The sequence below is a fragment of the Telopea speciosissima genome, chromosome 8, assembly GCF_018873765.1.
Source record: "Telopea speciosissima isolate NSW1024214 ecotype Mountain lineage chromosome 8, Tspe_v1, whole genome shotgun sequence".
NCBI lineage: Eukaryota > Viridiplantae > Streptophyta > Magnoliopsida > Proteales > Proteaceae > Telopea > Telopea speciosissima.
The window spans coordinates 52,410,195-52,429,131 of NC_057923.1; the positions used below are offsets into that span (position 1 = coordinate 52,410,195).

Genomic DNA, 18,937 nt, shown 5'->3' on the forward strand with positions numbered 1-18,937 from the left:
GCTACTATTATTATCTGGGAATACCCTTTATGGGGAAGAGATTTTCTAAAGACCATTGCTGTGAATTGTTTTCTAGAGTCAATGCTAGACTCAGGTACCGTTTGATAATCTTTTGTTTCTGGTGTTTCTGTGTTATTTGTGTTCCCAGTCATTGGAAAACCCTTTCTGCTCTTCCTCAGTATTACATGTCATGTTTCCAATTACCTATAGCAATCTTAAACAAGCTTGATGCAGCAAGCAGGTCTTTTTTCTGGAAAAGTGGGGAACACAAATTGATTCCAACGATTGGATGGTAGACCATTTGTACCCCTAAATCCGTGGGTGGCCTTTTAATCTTAAGCTCTCAACTTATATGAATTCTGCTCTTCTCTGCAAAAAGGCTTGGGAACTCCTATAACCAAATTTGTCTTCATGGGGAAAGTGATGAAAGCGTAATACTTTCCTAATTGTTCATTCTTACAATCTACTTCTCCTTCATCAGCTTTATGGGGATGACGATCTATCTTCCGCAACAAATCTTTGCTTCTCAAGGGGGTTATTCTATCAAATCAGGTCTGGCTATTCTGTCAATCCATGACTCGATAAATGGATCCCTAGTATGAATCCTACCTCTGCTCCTTATCCTCCAGATATTGCAGAAATTATCTTATCCATCCCTTTATCTAATACTTGGCAAGAAGATAACCCTTATTTGGGCCCCTACATCAACAGGCAGATTTCTGTATCTTCTGCGTATCGTATTGCCCTACCTCAATCTAACTTATGCAATATTACAATATGACTGAGACTTTCTACATTATCAAATATGAAGAAAACCATCTGTCAATCCACGGTCCTAAAAGTCGGACCTTGGAATGGCGGATGGTGTGTGGGTTTAGTCCCACATCGGGTGTGTGAGTATGGTGTGTATTGTGTATATCTGCCACTCCATGGTTCTAAAAGTCGATTAACCTTTGGGGATTGGTGTGTGATTTGTGTGATTACTCTTTCATCAAACAAGAAAAAAGAAAACCATCCTTCCTCCTCCTTGGTCTACTAGGCTAATGGAGATTTGGGAAAATGATCTGATTTTGTTATTTTCCCCAGCTACTTTGAAATTGATTTTCTCACATAACCCTTTAGATTATTTATGAAATCAGTCAAGGCTTCATGAAGAAAAATAACATCAGCAGGTCTTTCCAAATTCGCTTATTAAATTATATTTTACTCTATAACAAAGTTCCTTTTAAATAGGTTACCATTGCACATTAACGATTGCAAAAAATTATGGGAAAAAGAATTCTGTCCGAGAGTGTGGCCTACACTAGCACTCCCATGAATCTCTCTCTCCTCCCCATATGAAAAGACAGCTCTGCCCCCTTGTTTTAAGTAGGAGACAGATAGACACATGGGAGTGTTGGCGTAGGCGACACATGGGAGTGTTGGCGTAGGCGACACTCCCGGACAGAAAACTGCTTACCTATACTTTTATAAACCGATTTCACTTCCCATTCCTTCTTTTGACACACATCTTGATGGAAATAATCCTTCACTATTAAAATTTAGGGGCGCTGTTCTTTGTGCCGCAACATAGGCTGCACCCAGGCACATGGGGGTGGGCGCAATGACCACCCTGCCCCCCTGCACAGATCGCCCATGTGCCCAGGTGCAGCCTACACTGCGGCATGGAGAACATTCTCCCTAAAATTTAAAAGGCTTTTCAAATCTTCTTGGTCACATTTCAGGATTTTAGAATGGGCATACTCTTATCTCCACCCCCCCCCCAAAAAAAATGATTCCGATTCCTCTGCGCATGTGAGAGGACAAAAAGGACAAGTGATTACTTCTCACATGTACGCTCACCTGCACGTAAGTACAGATGATCCATTTGATAAAAAGAAACAAGAATGGGCATATACCAAAAATGGAAAGGGTCATAACTCTTAAGCTGTGTTTAGTGTGCATTCTTGAAAAAGATGCCGATTCTAGAATGCATTCTAAAGCGAGAAAAGGTTCAGTTACAAAATGTATTCTTGACCCAGAATCTATTCTAAGAAAGAGAGAATGCATAGCAAACACAGAATTAATGTGGTTACTGTATACATTCCAGAACGTTTTCCTAACTATAACCAAACTCACCCTTTATGGGTTTATCGAAGCGCCTACGCTAATATATTTCAAATTTAAACTAGTTAATCTGGTGCTCTTTCTTACTCTTCTTGTTGCTTCCGGAGAAAAATTAAGGAAAGAGGAAATGGCGGAAGGGCTCCACAATGAGCTCTTCTCTTCCTTGATCTCTGACATAAAGACCTATACAGGCAAAGACCCTCTCCTCCCATGGCTCCGGTAAGAAAAACCCATCTCTCCCCTTTCTCTACTTCTTCTGTTTTCGATTCTCTCTCTATTTTTTTTTTCGCTTTGAACTTTTCCTTAATCCTGTTATTAATTATCATTGCAGTGGAATTCGAAAGTTGAAGGAATCTCTTCCTCCTCAGCTTCTCAAGCGAAAGCTCCCCCGATTCCTACAGAAATGCGTTCAGACCTTCGAGTCTGATCGGCGTTACCGGAATGACTTGCGATATCTTCGTGTATGGATACAACTGGTAACTGAAATCGACCATCTACTTACTGGATTTACTTGAACATTTTTGTTTTGAGCAATTTGTGCCATTTTCCCCCCCTTCTAATTAATGAAATTTTTTTGTACCTCATTTGGGTAGTTGGATTTCGTGGATGATCCTCGGGCACTCCTGAAATCAATGGAGGCGAACCGGATTGGAACAAAGCTAGCCATATTTTATCAGGCCTATGCTCTGTACTATGAGAAGCTCAAGAGATTTGAGGAGGCAGAGAATATGTATCGTCTAGGGGTGCAGAAGTGAGCCATTTCCACTGATCCCGATTCAGTATACATCTTTAGTTTTAAGTAGTTTTTACTATTTCCAATTTTCAGTCAAGAAGAAGCTATTTGTTTCAATCTAGTTCTATTGAATATTCACTGCTTGCAAGTTAATATATTTTTGAGTTGCTGAGATAGCCGTAATAATTTCTTTTGGGCTTTCTGGCATGGAAATTGAATGTCTGCATTACCCTCTACTAGTTTCAACTTTTAAGAAGCATCTAATTTTAGAATTCTGTTAATAGTAACTTCTCTTCTTTTAATGTAGTCCTAGAATAGGTGATAATCCTACTAGGAGCCAATTGGAATCAAGCTTTGGTCAAGCCTGCTGTTTAGGGCTGATTTGGGGCTGTTTTAGGGCAAAATTAGGGTTTAGGATGGGAATTTGGGAATGGGGTTTATAGGGTTTTAATCTGCAGGTTTAGAGGGTCATTATGGTATAAAAATATCTGAATTTGGATAGGTTTTAAATTTCTGCAGAATTAGGGTTAGGTTTTCGGGTTTTAGAGTTAGGAGAAACAGCCAGAAAATTAGGGTTTTAATGGAATCTAGGGGCTGGGACTAAGGTCGAGTTTTCTAAATAGGGAGGGGCAAGTTCGATCCAAATTGGGGAGGGTTTTGATGGTCAGAAATACTGAATCTGGAAATTTAGGGTTTTGATGATTAATGGAAATTCACAAAAATTAGGGTTAAGGTGGGGATCTGGACCAGGAGTTGAGATCGAATATTCAGATGTGTGGGAGGGAGGTTCGAGTGGAAAAAGGTTTGGATTTGAATGGCTGGAAGTATGAGATCAGGATTCTAGGGTTTGGGGTTTCAATAGGGTTTTATGAATCAAAACAGAAAATAAAAGAGGAATTGATTGGGGAAGGAGAAGGAAGGTTAAAACAGAAATTAAATCTCAACTCACCTAAGGATTCCACCGACAGTAAATTGAGGGATGAAGGATGAAATCACCTTCGAAGAGAGACCCTCCCAGCCGTCGCGGCGTAAGGAGTCGTAGGATTCCACCCACCCTTCCACCTTGATGTACCCACAAGGATGCAAACACTCTTGAAGAGCAAGGAGCAGCAGCAGCAGTCAGCCAGCAGCAGCCAAAAACAGGGTTTTTTTTCAAATTTCAATTGTGGGGGAGCCTCCCACGATCTCTTATATTTATAATAAGGCCATAGGCCAATTCCTACTACAAATTAAATACCTCTCCTTCACAAAAACGTGGAAGGGAGAGGTTTAAGTCTAATTAATTACTTAAAATAGTGTAATGACTTAACTACCCCTACTAACTTAAAAATAAAAGAATCTAACTTAGAACAATTAACTTAAGTGAAGATTCCATACTAGCCAATAGGATATAAGAACCTATTAGCCAATAGGAACATTTCACTTAAATTAGACCCATTGAACCAATTGGATGCAACCAAATCTAAACCGGTTCAATCTAAAAACATAAAAATAACTAAGTACTAGGCTAATCCCGTATGCAACCTAAGTACCCCTAGTTTAGGCTCATTAAAGTGGCCTATTACATAAAAACCCTTGGGAACAAAGGCCCAACATGGATATAACCCAACCCTAGGCCTATTTCTAAAGAAATAAGCCCTATTTGGTGATCATTCTGCATCATCTTTAGTCTGGTATCATCAAAGCCTTGACATTGCATATTTCCTTGGAGGGATAAAACGATGAAAACTTTTGGTGAATTCTAGCAGAATCAGAAAGGTTTACGGTACCTAAATACAGATACTTACTGATTTTAGTTATTCTATTGGAAAATCATTTCACTTTGTTAAGTTATGTACAGGTACCACGGGGGTTTTATTGTCAGAACCCTGCAGTATTATGTTCCTGTTTTAGATGCTTTAGACTTCAGTTCTTTAGTTGTTTAGTCTAATTAGTATAATGTTACCGCAAAGGACAGAAGAGTCCTCTAGTCCTTGCAGTATTGTAATTTTTCAACCTATATATAATGTTGGTGAGGGCCTGCCTCAGGTATGGACTGTTACTCATTGTTGTGGCAGTCTTTTCTCTCCCTTCTTCCTTCTTCTTCTTCTACATTGTTATTTCTGGTTATTTGTTTCTGGTATTGTTTCATGGCATCAGAGCATGTTTAATCAGTGCTTGCAATCCTCTCAACCTTTGTACTGATTTTAGTTACCCAACCGGTCCCCCTTTTCTTTTATGTTTACAAAGTCTCCCTTATTTTCTTTGCTGCCTCAGGTTTTTGGATGTGTATGCTTGGTCATAATTTGCAACCTCAGGTTTATAGGTTGTCTCTCAAGGCTATTCTGTGTGTTTTTCTAGGTTACTCTAGAACTCAAAAAGGGTACAAGTATTATGAACTTATGATACTCTTACTCCACGACAGTTTTTGTCAGTGCCAAAGTAACATTTTTTGAGACAACAACAAACTCAGTCTTATCCCAACTTAATGGATCCAAACAATACAAAGTAGGGAAAACTGAGTTCTAACCAAAAAGAGAAAGAACAGGTGGGAAAAGAGGGATGGGGACAGAGACGAAAGATAAAAATGGAAAAATGACAAATGGAAGATGGAAAATTAATAAAAGAGAAAAGGATGAAAAGGGAAAGATGAAAGATAGTAAGAGGAAAGAGGCACAACCCAGCATGTCAGGAAATTCTTAGCTAAATGGGGTCAGCTACATGTATCCTTGCCCTCCAATAGCCTCTATCCGAGGTCATACTTGGTACAAGACCTACGCTAAGCATGTCCTTCCTCACAACTTCTCCTATGGTCATTTTAGGCTTGCTTCTAGCTCTTTTAGCTCCTTCAAGTGGAATCATACCACTTCTCCTTACTGGGGTGTCCATGGGCCTCCATTGAATATGACCATACCACCTTAAACGACTCTCTTGGATCTTGTCATTGATCGGGGCAACCCCCAAGTCCGCTCTAATACGTTCATTCCGTACTCTATCTTTGTTTTCCATACATCCATCTTAACATCCTCATCTCTGCTACACAGCTTACCAATATGACACTTCTTAACTGCCCAACATTCTTCCCCATACATCATAGCCGGTTGCACAACAGTCCTATAGAACTTTCCTTTAAGCTTTATAGGAATACGTCGGTCAATCAGCACTCCGGATTTTCACCTCTTGCCACTAGCTCTTCCCTTGACATAGATGTTGTTCGCTTCACTCCAATTCTTACTCTTGTGTTGTTTGATGATAAACCACTACTTTGTTTGCACCACTAAAAGTGTATCAGCGGCGTAACAAGATAGTGCCGCCTACTTTAGTTCTTTCTGCTTCACAGCCCACCACAAGATTTGATCCTCCAGTTGGAGCTCCTACTTCCTCCTTGCTTCCTAATGACTTACCAGTTGTTCTTTGCTAAGGTACCCGTTCTTGCACTCAGAAATCCATGACTGCTTATCCTATAGAAAATTTTGTTTCTCTATCTCACCTTCCATTTCCTTTAGGTTATGGAAACAGAACTGAATACCTTGATTGCTCGCCAGACATGGACTCTGGTAGATTTGTCTTCATGTAAGGACCTTGTGTGGTGTACACAATTAAGTACAATCCAGATGGCTCAGTTGAACGGCTGAAGGTCTGTTTGGTTGTGAATGGTTATACTATGACCTATGGTATGGATTACTTTGAGACCTTCTCTCCTATTGCTCGGCTTAATTTGGTACGAGTACTTATTTCCTTGGATATGAATTTGAATTGGCCTCTATATCAATTTGATATCAAGAATGTTATTTATATGGTGATGGACATGGAGCAACCTCTAGTGTATATTGCTCAAGGGGGGGGGGGGAGAATGCTCATAGGGTGTGTAAGTTACACAAGGCAATTTATAATTTAAAATAATCACCTAGAGCTTGGTTCGATAAGTTCAATTTGATTGTTACTCAGTGTGGATTTCCACAGTGTTATTCTGATCATTCTGTATTTGTTCGTTGTCAGGATTCTAGGGTGATTGTATTGGTTGTATATGTCAATGATATTATCATATCTTAAAATAATGCATCTGAGATTACAGAGGTGAAATCTTATCTACAACAACATTTTATGATGAAAGACTTGGTGCCCTTAGGTATTTTCTTGGTATTGAAGTGCTTCGAAGTAAGAAAGGGATAAATCCGTCATTGAGAAAATATGTGCTAGACTTCTTATATAAAACTGGTATGCGTTCTTTTAAACGAGTTGATACTCCTATGGATCCACACTAGAAGTTTGGGGCAAATGATGGCGAGGAATTTGATGACAAGCACCGATACAAAAGAGTATTAGGGAAACTCATTTACCTTATTGTCATTAGACCTAACATTTCCTTTGCTATTGGAGTCATTAGTCAGTTTATGGAATCACCTAAGAAGACTAACTGGGAGACAGTAAAGGGGCTTATTTACTGACTTCATCAGCATAATGATTCGGTTGGATATTCTAATAAAGATTGGGCTGGTGCTGACGGTGATAGAAGATCTACCATTGGTTATTGTACATTGGTGGCAACTTTGTCACATGAAGAAGAAAGAAGCAAATGATTGCAGCTAGATCCAATGTTGAATCTGAGTAGAGAGTTATGGCTCATACTGCAGCTAAGTTGATGTGGCTGAAATCATTGCTTCAAGAAATGGGCTTTCCAGTTACTTAAGTGATGAAGCTGTTCTATGATAATCAAGCTGCTAGTTATATTGTCAGTAACCCTGTGTTTCATGAAAAGACTAAACACATTGAAGTTGATTGTTACTTTGTGAGGAATGTGATGATGAGAAAGTTGATTGATACTCCTTTTGTTTCTTCTGCAGATCAGTTGGGTGATATGTTTACCAAACCTCTGTTTAGTCTTACTCTCCAGAAGGGTTGTTCCAAGCTGGGCATGGGTGATTTAAATGTTCCAACTTGAGGGGGAGTATTAAGTTATCTATAGGTACCGCAAAGGTTTTATTGTTAGAACCGCAGGGTTTTTGTTCCTGTTTTAGTTGCTTTAGACTTTGGTTAATTTAAATTGTAACAATACCAGAGAATAGAACCAGCAATGAGGAAGAAGAAAAAAGTCAGTGGGGAGGCTGCTAGAGAGTCTAACAATCGATTGCATGCCTCCCCCTCTCAATTCTATTTATAGAAAAGCTGATTACAAAGATAGTTTCCTACTCTAACTAGGAAATCAATAGCCTTCTCTAACTACAAAATCAATTTACTAAGTAAACATAAAAGAAACATAGAAGCCTAGACCAACTAGGAAATAAAACAAGAAAGTAAGCCATGATAGAGGGACTCCCCCTATCGTGGTATACATAAAACTATATTTAACATAGTTGTTTAGTCTAATTAGTATATTGTTACCGCAAGGACAGAAGAGTCCTCTAGTCCTTGTGGTATTTGAATTCTTCAACCTATAGATAATGTTGGTGAGGGACTGCTGCAGGTATGGACTATTAATTCCTTTTGACAGTCTTTTCTCTCCCTTCTTCCTTATTACTTTTTCTTCTATGTTAGTTCTGGTATTGTTTCAACTTTCATATTTCTAAATTCTCACCTCACTGAGAAATTGCCATATTACGTGTTATATTTTCTCCTATTGTTTGGTCATTTTGTAATTTATGACTGTAATATTTGAAAGAGTTATTACCATTACGTGATCTGGAGTTGCTATGCATCTCTTTTATATATGGAGCAGTAGAGTGACGTATACGGCATTTTTGGCTGCTACTGGTCTAAATTAATCACTCAAATACATTGTCATAACAATTAGGTATCCAACTGCTATCAGATTCTAGTAGTTTCTAGTTTGAATCGGTGAAGTCAAGATAATTTGAAGTCAAATTAATTTTTCCTTCCTAAAGATAGGGTGGAAAACTTGTTTATTGTACTGCGCTAACTAGTCTGCTCCTTAATATGTTCTAATCAATTACCATTCATTAGCACAATAATTAAGGTCTGCCTGCAAGTTTAATTGGTTCACTATTCATTCAACTGCACATGTTCACATGCTAATTTTCCACCTAATAACTTTTGAACAGTCTTGCAGAGCCTGCTAATGAGTTGCAGAAATCATATGAGCAGTTCCTTCGACGTATGGAGCTAAAAAAAAGGAAAAGCAGGGTAGTGCTTCTGTTGTTTTATTTGTTTATTGGGTTTCAATCGTGTTGTGTCCTCAGTTATCTAACTATTGAAGGATGTTGATTGGTGCCAGGAAGGAAGAACTGCCATGAAGCCCCTAGGTACTAGGACCATCCCTGCGCAGTCCAGAGAGATCGAAGAAACCAAAGAAGATAGCCATAGAAATGCTGAGAGGAAGAAGGCAGTAGAAGAAAGCTATCTTGACAAGGGGCAAACAGATTCTGAGGTTCACCTTCACCCTAGTCATCTTGGAATATCCAGTGATTTTTCTTCAAAGGAGGAATTCATAGGAACTGTGGGCCCCAAAAGCTCCTTCAAGCATCAAGAGCCCTTTTATGTGGAATCAGACAAACCAAGCACAGCCTGTAATGAAGACACTGTTGTGGTGAAGTTTGTAGGTACTGCAATTGTTGGAAAGTCCGAACCTGAAGATGCCTGCCATCATGGTTTGGTGGATCCAACAGTCAACATGAAGGAAGTCATGAATGCCATTAACGGCATGTTTCGAGAGCCTTTAGAGCCAGAACCAGTGGGTAGGAGAAGATCACATAGAACCCAAGCCAGAGTAAATCAGACCGTTAGCAATGGATTTGAGGTGTTCATTGACAATGGCTTGGATAATGGGGTTGTGTTATCTGATCAGAAAGTAGAAAAGGATTCTTCACTTCCATTGGACTTTGCACATCCCACAAACCCAACATCACCCAAGAGTAACATTAGATTTGAAACGAAGGAGCCACTTCAAGAACCGTTCAAAATATTTGTTGATGATGAGGGTGATGTCAGCAAAGATGAGAACAGCAATTTAGGATACCATGAGGCTCAACATCCTTCTGGAAGTACTGTGTTACCTGCTCCACATGTAAATACGTTTGTATTTCCATGTCCAAAAGACCTTTCACCCAGTGGCTCTGATAATCAGAACATGGAGAGCTCAACCAGCTTGAAATTCCGAGAAGATACAGTTGTTTGTAGGTTTGTGGGATCTACAATTTTGGATGAGCCAGAGGTGGAGAATGCGTGCCACCATGGCTTAGTTGAACCTACAATCAACTTGAAGGAGGCTATGGATGACATAAACAGCATGTTTGGAAAACCATTAGATTTTGTGAGGAATAACAGACCAAAGAAACAACAGAAAGTATCAGATAGTAAGAGAGATTGCTGTGTTTTTTCCATTTTGCCTGATGACGATGTTGTAGATCAACCAAAAGCACAACCTCCATCAAGTTCCTCTACCAAATTGGTCAGGGAATTTGATTTATATGAGCCAACTGTGTTTACAAAGGAAGCCATGGCTGATATTAATGAGATGTTTGGCAAGACACTAGACTATTAGGAAGATGTTTGGCAGGCTTTTCTTTCTTCCTTGGAAGAAAGAAAAGCCTGCTTACTGTATCATCTTTTCTTTCCCTTTTTAAGAGAAGCATGAAGGGTGCTTTTGTCCCTTGTTTGTTGTAAGACCTTCTACATTTGTTTTCCATAAATGGGTTCAATTGAGGAATTGTGGATGGTGTTTGATTCACTGTGTCAAATCAGTGGAAATTATGGATAAAAGGGAAGCTTGAGGATTTAAGGCACTGGCCTTGCTTATTTACGTTCAGTGCTTTGATTAGTCTTGTATGTGAAGAACTGGAAATTTTGAAAGAGGGAAATGGAAAAAAATTGGGTGAATTATGTTATTCTCACAACATTTTTGTTTCTATTTTGGTATTTTCTGCCATCCAATTGGTTGCTGAGCCAGATATGATATTCAAGTCATCCAATAAATGGCTTCTGAATGCAGAAAGCTTCCAGAATCATCAGCTACAGGTGCAGGATGGACCTTTGGTCTGCTGATCCTGAACCACTTGGACATACCCAGTTGTGCAGAGTGAGGAGTATCAAGCTGCACAAGTTCATAAAACAAAAAATGCAGAATAAACACTTTAGCAGCAAAGAAATAATTCTCTTGAACTCTTCGACCATTGTTGGAAATAAATGAGTTACAATCAGTCGAGAGCCTTTAAAGGGCAATGGGAGGGGAGGAAGAGTATATGATTTAAGTGGCTAGTAGGGTAGCTAATATGGCCAGGGTAGGTAAGTTATCTCAGTATGTTGAAGATGATGTAGTCTAGGGGTGTAAATGAATAGCCGAAATCCGTTTCTGTATCCGTGTCCGTATCCGTTTAGCACTATCCAAATCCGTCCGAAAGCTAAACGGATGCGGATACGGACAGACTATAGCTATCCGAAAAGCTATATTTACATGTAAACGGATAAAATATCCGATCCGTATCCGTGTCCGTATCCGTTTAGCACTATCCGAATCCGTCCGATAGCTAATCGGATGCGGATACGGATATAGCACTATCCGAGCCAAATCCGATCCGTTTACAGCCCTAGATGTAGAGGCTTTACTGTTTTGTTATTTTTTTTTTTCTTTTCTTTCAACCAAAAAAAATGTTTTAAACACTGACAGTGCCTGGAATCGATTAGGAACCAGAACTGACCCAACACATTGGTTTTGGATCTCAATTTTAGAACCAATAAGATAATCGGGCCGATTTTAGTCCGAAACCGATAGAAACCAGACTGATTTACACCCTTGGGGCTTGGGCAATGGGTAATAACATCCTTGGTGAGCTGAGCTGATACCCTTGTCAACCCAGCTTTTGCATCTTCATCACCGAATCTCACAAAGACCTGTGAATCTCCTTCCACTGCTAAAGGCTCCTCCTCTTCCACTCGTTATCAAGGTGGAGACCCAAAGTGAATGCTCTAATCAGTTCAGCTTCAGTTGAATTTGTTACACTTATCGAAGCATCAAAGCAAATGATGATATCCGAATTATGATTTCTAATATATTACAGCTTTGCCTGGTTACCCTATGAACAGCAGCCATCAACATGTCACAATTAATCTGAGGATAGTTGGTTGCATCAACTCTGTTTTTCTCTCCAATCTCAAAAGCTACTAAATGTATTATAGGGCTTTTTTTCATACACCTGTATGTCATGTTTGCTTGGAATTCTTCAGCTAGATGGAGTTTAAAGGAAAAAGCTACCAGTAAAAGAGTGGAAATAAGCATCTTTCAGCCTGTGTTTTTGGTGCAGTTTCCCACAGGTCTCTCGACCGCTACTCTGAAAGAGTGAAACATGATGGAACCGAAATATGGAACTCAGATGTTATTGATATGAAAATTAAATCTTTTGGTGTTTGCACAATTTGAAATCTGACTTGCACAGCAAAAAAAAACAATACATATAGCCTCTCTTTATCTGTGTTATATACAAAAACCAGTACATTACCTGACACTAGATACAAGCAGTACCTACCTGCACGCACACTGGTGCTTTTGTGTGCCTAAAAAGATTTTAAGAAAAAAGTGGGGGTGAGCTGATTTTCAGTTGCAAAACTAGCAACTTCAGCTCCACCCCTTAGCATGCCTCTGTGGAAAGAATCTCAAGTTCTGCCCACCAAAGAGGAGTTAGTTTTGGTATTGCTCCATCAGGACCCAGTGCTGTAATCTCTCTTAATTGGGTAGCAACCTCTCTCATTGTAGGTCTCTGCTTTGGGTCAGGATGTATACAAGATGCTATTACTGCACAAAGTTTCTCAAGCTCATCCTCTTCGAAAGATTTTAGCATTGGATCTACCATGTCTGTGTAGGGCTGATCTCCTCTCAAATAGATAGATGCCCACTCCACAAGCATGTCATTTTCCGGTGAGTATGGGAGTCTACCTGTTATCATCTCTAACAGTATTAACCCAAAACTATAAACATTACTCTCAAGATCAGGTGATGGTGTATCCGGTAACTCTGTGGCATCCAATTCCATCTTGGATGTTTCTCCTTCATGCCAAAATACGAAATCTGAGATTTTGGCTGCATAGTCTTCAGTCAAGTAGATGATGGACGAGTTCAGATCTTTATGAGCTACAGGTGAGTTCAGTTGGTGCATGTAATCCAGGCAGTATGCCATTCCCATTCCGATCCTCAACCGTGCTCCCCAGTCCAAGTGCTCTGCTTCTTTTACTGCATGACACCACCACAACTTGATATCAGTCAAACTATAGGGTCATCTCAATAAGTTTTATTGATTTGGTTTTATTAACTCCAAACACCCAGTGGCTGCTATGAAAGGCAACAGACAAATACAGAATGATCTTTATATTGTAGTATGAGAGACACTATTAAGATTAAATCATGCTTTTCCCATCCAAATCATACCGCAACTTAGGCTATATTAGTTTCTTCAAAATGCAAAAAAAAAAAGTTGATCATCTTCTGGTACTGAAACTGAATGAGTTGAACCCTCAGTACTAAAAAGAGTTTTGGACATTTCATATATTAGTACTGGTGGTCCAAACGAATGTGATTTATAAGATCATTATGAAAATGTGATAGTTTCAACCTCCAAGGTTGGATTCATCAAATGCAAGTCCCAAACTTTTGGCATGGGTTTCTTATCATAATTCATGAGCTAGTTACTAGTTAGTGGCAGTCAAAAGGAGGGAAACCAGTTGACCAGATTACCATATGGTTTCAACTTCAATTTACAGAGACTAAGAATATGTCACTCACTGTGTAGATGCTCAAAAAGTGTTCCATTTGGAGCATACTCAAAAACCATCATCCTTGTGAAAGGTTCTTCTTCCTCGCAATACCCAAGAAGGTTCACAAAATTCTTGTGGTTCAGTTTTGATAATGTGTCTATCTGAACATAACCAAAGGAAACTATTAGGAACTGCTGGAGATTATGTAAAGTTCCAGTAAACTCTGTTCTGCAAGTAACTTAATACCTTCTTCCTGAACTGGGCTTCAAAATGCGCCGACCACTCCTTGGCAGACGTCACTGCAGTAGATACCACAGCTATTTCAACTCCAGTAGACAATGTCCCCTTGTATGTAGTGCCATTTGATGAGGAATCAATTATATTACTGAAATCTTCACAAGCAGTTACTAGCTCTGATCGCTTTAGGTTTGGTACACCTGAAAAGCAGACTCACCATCAATAATAAAGAAAATCAAAATTTGTAGTGGGAGAATGAGAAATTAAAGGATGTTGTGTCTTCCAAAGTTCGGGATTCATGCAACAAGGTTAGGACACATCATCTTGTGAATCTCTCCGATGAGATCTTGTAAACTAATAACTTGACCAACCGAATGAATGCAACTATTTAATGTATATTTCCCTTACTCTCCAAGATACAGTCAATAGGAAGGTTATGAATATCCAACCTATAGTCAGCAGGTGGAAACCAATAAATAATGGGTCCAACCCTACTGCATGACCGCTGTGTGCTAGAGTTGCTGTAGGAGAATAGCCACATATAATCTAACTTATGCTCAGCTGAACTAAGAATAAAACACAACCAAATGATTACATTCAGAATGAAAGAACAATAACCTGTTACAAATGCTTTCTGTAGCTGCCCACTCAACCCTGTGGCCCAAGGTTTGACAGTAGCCACCTTATTGTTTCGACAGACGAGAACACCAATGACAATTAATAAAACGAAAAATGAAGCCCCCAAGCTTGCACCCAAAACTACACTATTGTGATTAGCTGAGTCTTGGGCGGAAATTGTGGAAGGAGGCCGAGCAATGCTTGCTGAAGGAGATTGGGAAGGGCTTTCTGAAGGGGAAGGAACTGGAGTAGAAAAGGATGGTGTGTATGGATCTCCTGGAGTAGGGGACGATAAATCTGGTGCTGGTGCTGGTGCTGGTCCTGGTTCAGGTGAGAATGCCAGTGTTGGAGAGGTGACATAACGAGATGCTTCTGGGGAAGGTGATGGGGCTGGTGAATGAAACTTTGGTGAAGATCGACTTCGTTGTTTCTCTTCATTTTTGGTGCTATAGGCATCCTCATGTAGCAGCCTCCTTTCAGCTACATTTCCAGATTTGGCAATGTTCCTGAAAGAGATAGAAGCAGTATTTATGAATATGCTACAAAAACCTCTATTAACCATTCTGAATAATTCAATACCAAAAAAGACACATTTTTATATAAGCTCCAGTGTGAAGGAAGAATTGTGATAACTAATAACAACCTCTGAGAGACTGAGGAACACATTTCAAATGCAAGTGTGAACCCAACATTCAATTGGACCAACAAAGAGATCTCATGGACCTGGATCAAGATCTAATCCATTCATATCATCCCATAAGTGACACAAACTATATGGACTATTCTAAGACTGCTTTCCATATTCTTCCTCATGATCAAAAGACTTAGGGTATTGAATGGACACAATCATGCCTATAATCTACTTCAATAAAATGGTGAAACCCAACTCCTGTATGCCACAAGTACCAACAGACAAATGGAGGAAGGTCCTTGTTGCCCTCCCAATGGATATACTGACCTGAACAAATAGATATATTACCCGGCAAATATATAATCTTACCGTGCAAGTAATTTTCTTTGGCAGGATGTTCCTTGAACAGCATCAATAAGCTGGCTTTCATCTACCTGAAGTTCAGAAAGCATATTAAGCTCATGAATTTCAGGAGAAATGTCTTCCAGAAAGTCATTGTTGTCGAGCAAACTGCAATATTATCAGAAGGTGAAGTTAATACAAGAATATTAATGTCACAGAAACTTAATGGAAACTCAACTGTTAGATAGCTTTGACTAACAGGATTGTCAGGGATAGGTTGTTGCCAATGTCAAATGGAAGTCGTCCACTGAAGTTATTAAATCCCAAATCTAACACCTCCAGCTCCCTAAGTTCTCCAATCTCTTTAGGAATGACACCATAAAACGAATTATTGCGTAAGATGCTGCAGGAAAGAACAGGAGTGAACACAAGAGAGAAATTGTAAGAAGACGTCACAAACTAGGGCTGCATAATTTTAAGAGATTAGGTCATGGACTGTATATACTTACATAGACTTTATGTGTATGAGATTCCCAAGTTCAGGGGCTAATATTCCTTCAAGACAAAGATCTTTCAAGTTCCTGCAAGTGGAATACACACATTTTTCAAAGGCCAGTAAACAATCAAATGCAATTCTACAAAGAATTGGATGAATCAAATTGATAAGATTGGTAGAGCATATTGCATAAAATAGTATATAATAGTATATGTAGTTTTAATTTCGCTTTGTAAGTCCAAATCACTTCTCAAAGACCTTGATAAATTTCTCAAATAATGTTCTGGCAGTTTGACTATAATTTCCCCTATAAGTATATTTTGCTTTTGCTCAAACACAGATATTTTGGTTTGATAAAACATTCATTCCTACGAAGGATTTCTAGTTCTCTTAAGGGGAACTTTTCAGATCAAGTCTAAGAAGGTTGTTGTCTTATGCCGTATAGACCAGCAGATACGACTTCAGCTCATGGTGGTTAATTAATATGAGTCCCCTAACAAAATGCTATATGTACTCAGTTTTTGTTATCATATGATGGCCCAAGTCCTTTATGACTTAGGTGGTTATCTTATGAAGACCTAGCTCCTAAATGGAACAACTTTGCGTATTCAGCATCTTTTTTTTTTTTTGGGTGAATACGTATTCAGCATCTTTATGTGCTTTACCTGAGTGAACATGTCAAAGTTTCTGAATTATTCATCATATTCTAGTTTAAGAACCTAACAATCATTCCACAAATTGCAAAAAAAAAAAAAAAAAAATTCTAAATTTCCCAACTTGGGTAATAACTTTCTAATTTCATTAATGAAAGTTTTGCCAGCAAAGTAACAAACCCAAACCATCGGCATGCCACCGAATTACTGATTGAGAAAATCAACTCTCATTTTCTGATGAGTCTGTTTTGTGCAATTGTCATATCGCTGTTGCTTTCCAGCATAAAATGGTTTTTTTTTTTTATCCACAAGGAAAAATAGCAGTGCAGAAGCTTCTGAATTTCTTAAGAAACAAGTCCATCTCACAAGCTAGTATCTTGAACGGGGTCTCTGTTCATGCTCGTCAACTAATCTAAAGCAGCTCAGATACCTCAACCCAGAACCAATTCATCAAAAATCACAGGAAAATTGCTTCCAAATTCTAGTTCTATGTACCAAATGCCCAACACCTAAAATTAAATTTAAAGAAACTTTCATTCATGTGATTCTACAATGATTCATACGCACAAAAAAATAGAAATTTTGCATCATAATTGGGGAAAAACAGAGTGAAACAGAGAGTTTCATGGATTCAGGACAAGAATCTCTTACAAAATCACAACTTTTCCATCGGAACACTCGACTCCAAACCAAGAACAGGGATCATTGAGTCCATCATCGTTCCAATTCGACAGAGCACCAAAGGGATCCGTCACCACTCCCTCCCGAAATCTCAACAACGCAAACCCTGCATGCAATCAATATCCTCAATAAATCACAACCCTCCAAATGCAAACCTCTAAGACTGCAACTATTTTCATCAGAGCAGCAAAGCACACATACCCTCGGTGCTAAGAGAGAGGCACAAAAACCAGTTATGATTCAACAAACACATCACCAGCAACACCACCATGCGAAACCTGAACCTATTGAATCTCCACCGCTCATCCATTTCGATTTTTGAGAAGACAAACGAAAATTCCTCAGATCATTCAACTGCAGATTGAATAGGATGGAAGAAAGCTTGCTCAATTGTGAAACAAAGCTTTGGGGCAAATAAAAAAACCCAAAACCAAAAGAAAAAAAATTCCAATTTTCGAGTTTCGGATTAAACTGTAAGGAGAAGAGGAGAAGAGGAGAAGATAACGAGGCAGAGATATCAAATGAGGCTTGGCGTCTCTGCAAGCTTTTCTGGACCAATAAGAGTTGACATTTGAAAACGCGTTTATCGGTGCTATTTGACTAAAAAAACAAATAGCCGAAAAGTTACCGAAACTAAAGCATGAAGGGAACGAGAATCAAACAGGGAAGGATCTCTGTTTTTCCCACTACTATTCTAAGCTTAAAACGAAATGTCATTAGGAAAAACTCGTTAGTTTGGATAAAGTGAAAGTCGTCAAAAAAGGATCACCTGCTATAAACTTACGATTTTATTGCAATAAATTCAGCTATCCCTATCAAAATAGCAACAAGAAAAAGACGAATATGGATCCTCTGTGGTGCGTAGGGCGTTCGACGCACATCAGACGGTGAGGAGCACCATGGCATGCATCCCAACACACTGACAGTTGAGTTGTATGCTCGGGTTCTCCTAGCCGTTTGATGTACGCCAAACACCCTGCCATGCCACAAAGGAACCCCATCCGAAGAAGATAAAGAAACCAATACTTATTAGTTAAGGTACCCTCCGAGGTACCAGATAAGTTTGAGCCGGGTCGTGATGGAACAACATGTGTCCTTCAATTGGAATCTTTGTTTACTTTATTGTTTCTTATGGTGGGCCTACCTTAGATTCCAATCAGATGGTCATCAGAAAGTCAGGAGGCCCAACATTTGAATTCTTCTTAATGTTGTTGGTTTTGTTTATCTTATTATTACACATTAGTCCAAATGTGGAAGCTTCCTAGTACTTTCCTAACTAGAATTATTAAGGGAATTATAAATTATTCTGGGAAATTTAATTCACCAAAAATGATCCTAAATTCTAATGATGCTTTTTAGTTTCTCATGATTGGGTATTTAACTCTGAAGTATGACGTCATCAGGGCCATTAGTGGGCCAGCATTGACGAAGTCCAGCTCCACTGGACTCCAAAGCAGCTTGCGTTGTACATTCTCAAGAAGACGCAGCGTGGAACCGTTTGCTTTGAAGATGAAATCATGAAAATGAAATCTAAACTTTACGATACTGACTTGCACACACAATTGTAGAAAAAAAAAAATGGGCCCATTGGTGGGCCCATGCTAACTTAATCGATTTTTTTATTCACCGGCGTACACGACCCGTCTAATTTTGGAGTCTCATGCACACAAAGATATCGGAGGCCGTATCGTATCGGTCGTTGACAATAACGATATAAGTTCATATCAGGTTGGTATCAGACAGTATCATGTATCGGCCGATAC

General features: G+C 39.1%; 2 protein-coding genes across 2 annotated transcripts; one reads left to right on the forward strand and one right to left on the reverse strand.

Moving 5' to 3' along the window:
• Window positions 1-2,139: 2,139 nt before the first annotated feature.
• On the forward strand, window positions 2,140-10,323 carry LOC122670894. Its single transcript, XM_043867917.1, has 6 exons — window positions 2,140-2,325; window positions 2,438-2,582; window positions 2,700-2,857; window positions 8,878-8,959; window positions 9,051-9,117; window positions 9,154-10,323. The coding sequence occupies exons 1-6, from the start codon at window positions 2,234-2,236 to the stop codon at window positions 10,314-10,316; spliced, it is 1,707 nt and encodes a 568-aa protein (XP_043723852.1). The 5' UTR covers window positions 2,140-2,233; the 3' UTR covers window positions 10,317-10,323.
• A 1,797-nt stretch (window positions 10,324-12,120) lies between these two features.
• Window positions 12,121-17,853, reverse strand: LOC122670895 (protein MALE DISCOVERER 2-like). The gene is made up of 9 exons (XM_043867918.1): window positions 17,376-17,853; window positions 17,145-17,280; window positions 15,854-15,925; window positions 15,604-15,747; window positions 15,372-15,512; window positions 14,372-14,877; window positions 13,763-13,953; window positions 13,545-13,677; window positions 12,121-12,995 (listed from the first exon to the last, which is right to left on the reverse strand). Exons 1-9 carry the CDS (start codon window positions 17,482-17,484, stop codon window positions 12,397-12,399), a joined length of 2,031 nt encoding a protein of 676 aa, XP_043723853.1. The 5' UTR covers window positions 17,485-17,853; the 3' UTR covers window positions 12,121-12,396.
• Window positions 17,854-18,937: the final 1,084 nt, after the last annotated feature.

Excerpts from the sequence above, each read along its gene's own strand:
- LOC122670894 (XM_043867917.1), top strand. The coding sequence starts at position 2,234 with ATGGCGGAAGGGCTCCACAATGAGCTCTTCTCTTCCTTGATCTCTGAC. Across the intron at positions 2,583-2,699 it reads TTCGTGTATGGATACAACTG|TTGGATTTCGTGGATGATCC; the intron begins GTAACTGAAATC and ends TCATTTGGGTAG. Across the intron at positions 2,858-8,877 it reads TATCGTCTAGGGGTGCAGAA|TCTTGCAGAGCCTGCTAATG; the intron begins GTGAGCCATTTC and ends ACTTTTGAACAG.
- LOC122670895 (XM_043867918.1), bottom strand. The coding sequence starts at position 17,484 with ATGGATGAGCGGTGGAGATTCAATAGGTTCAGGTTTCGCATGGTGGTG. Across the intron at positions 17,281-17,375 it reads CCTCTCTCTTAGCACCGAGG|GGTTTGCGTTGTTGAGATTT; the intron begins GTATGTGTGCTT and ends GATTGCATGCAG. Across the intron at positions 15,513-15,603 it reads AACCTATCCCTGACAATCCT|TTTGCTCGACAACAATGACT; the intron begins GTTAGTCAAAGC and ends ATAATATTGCAG.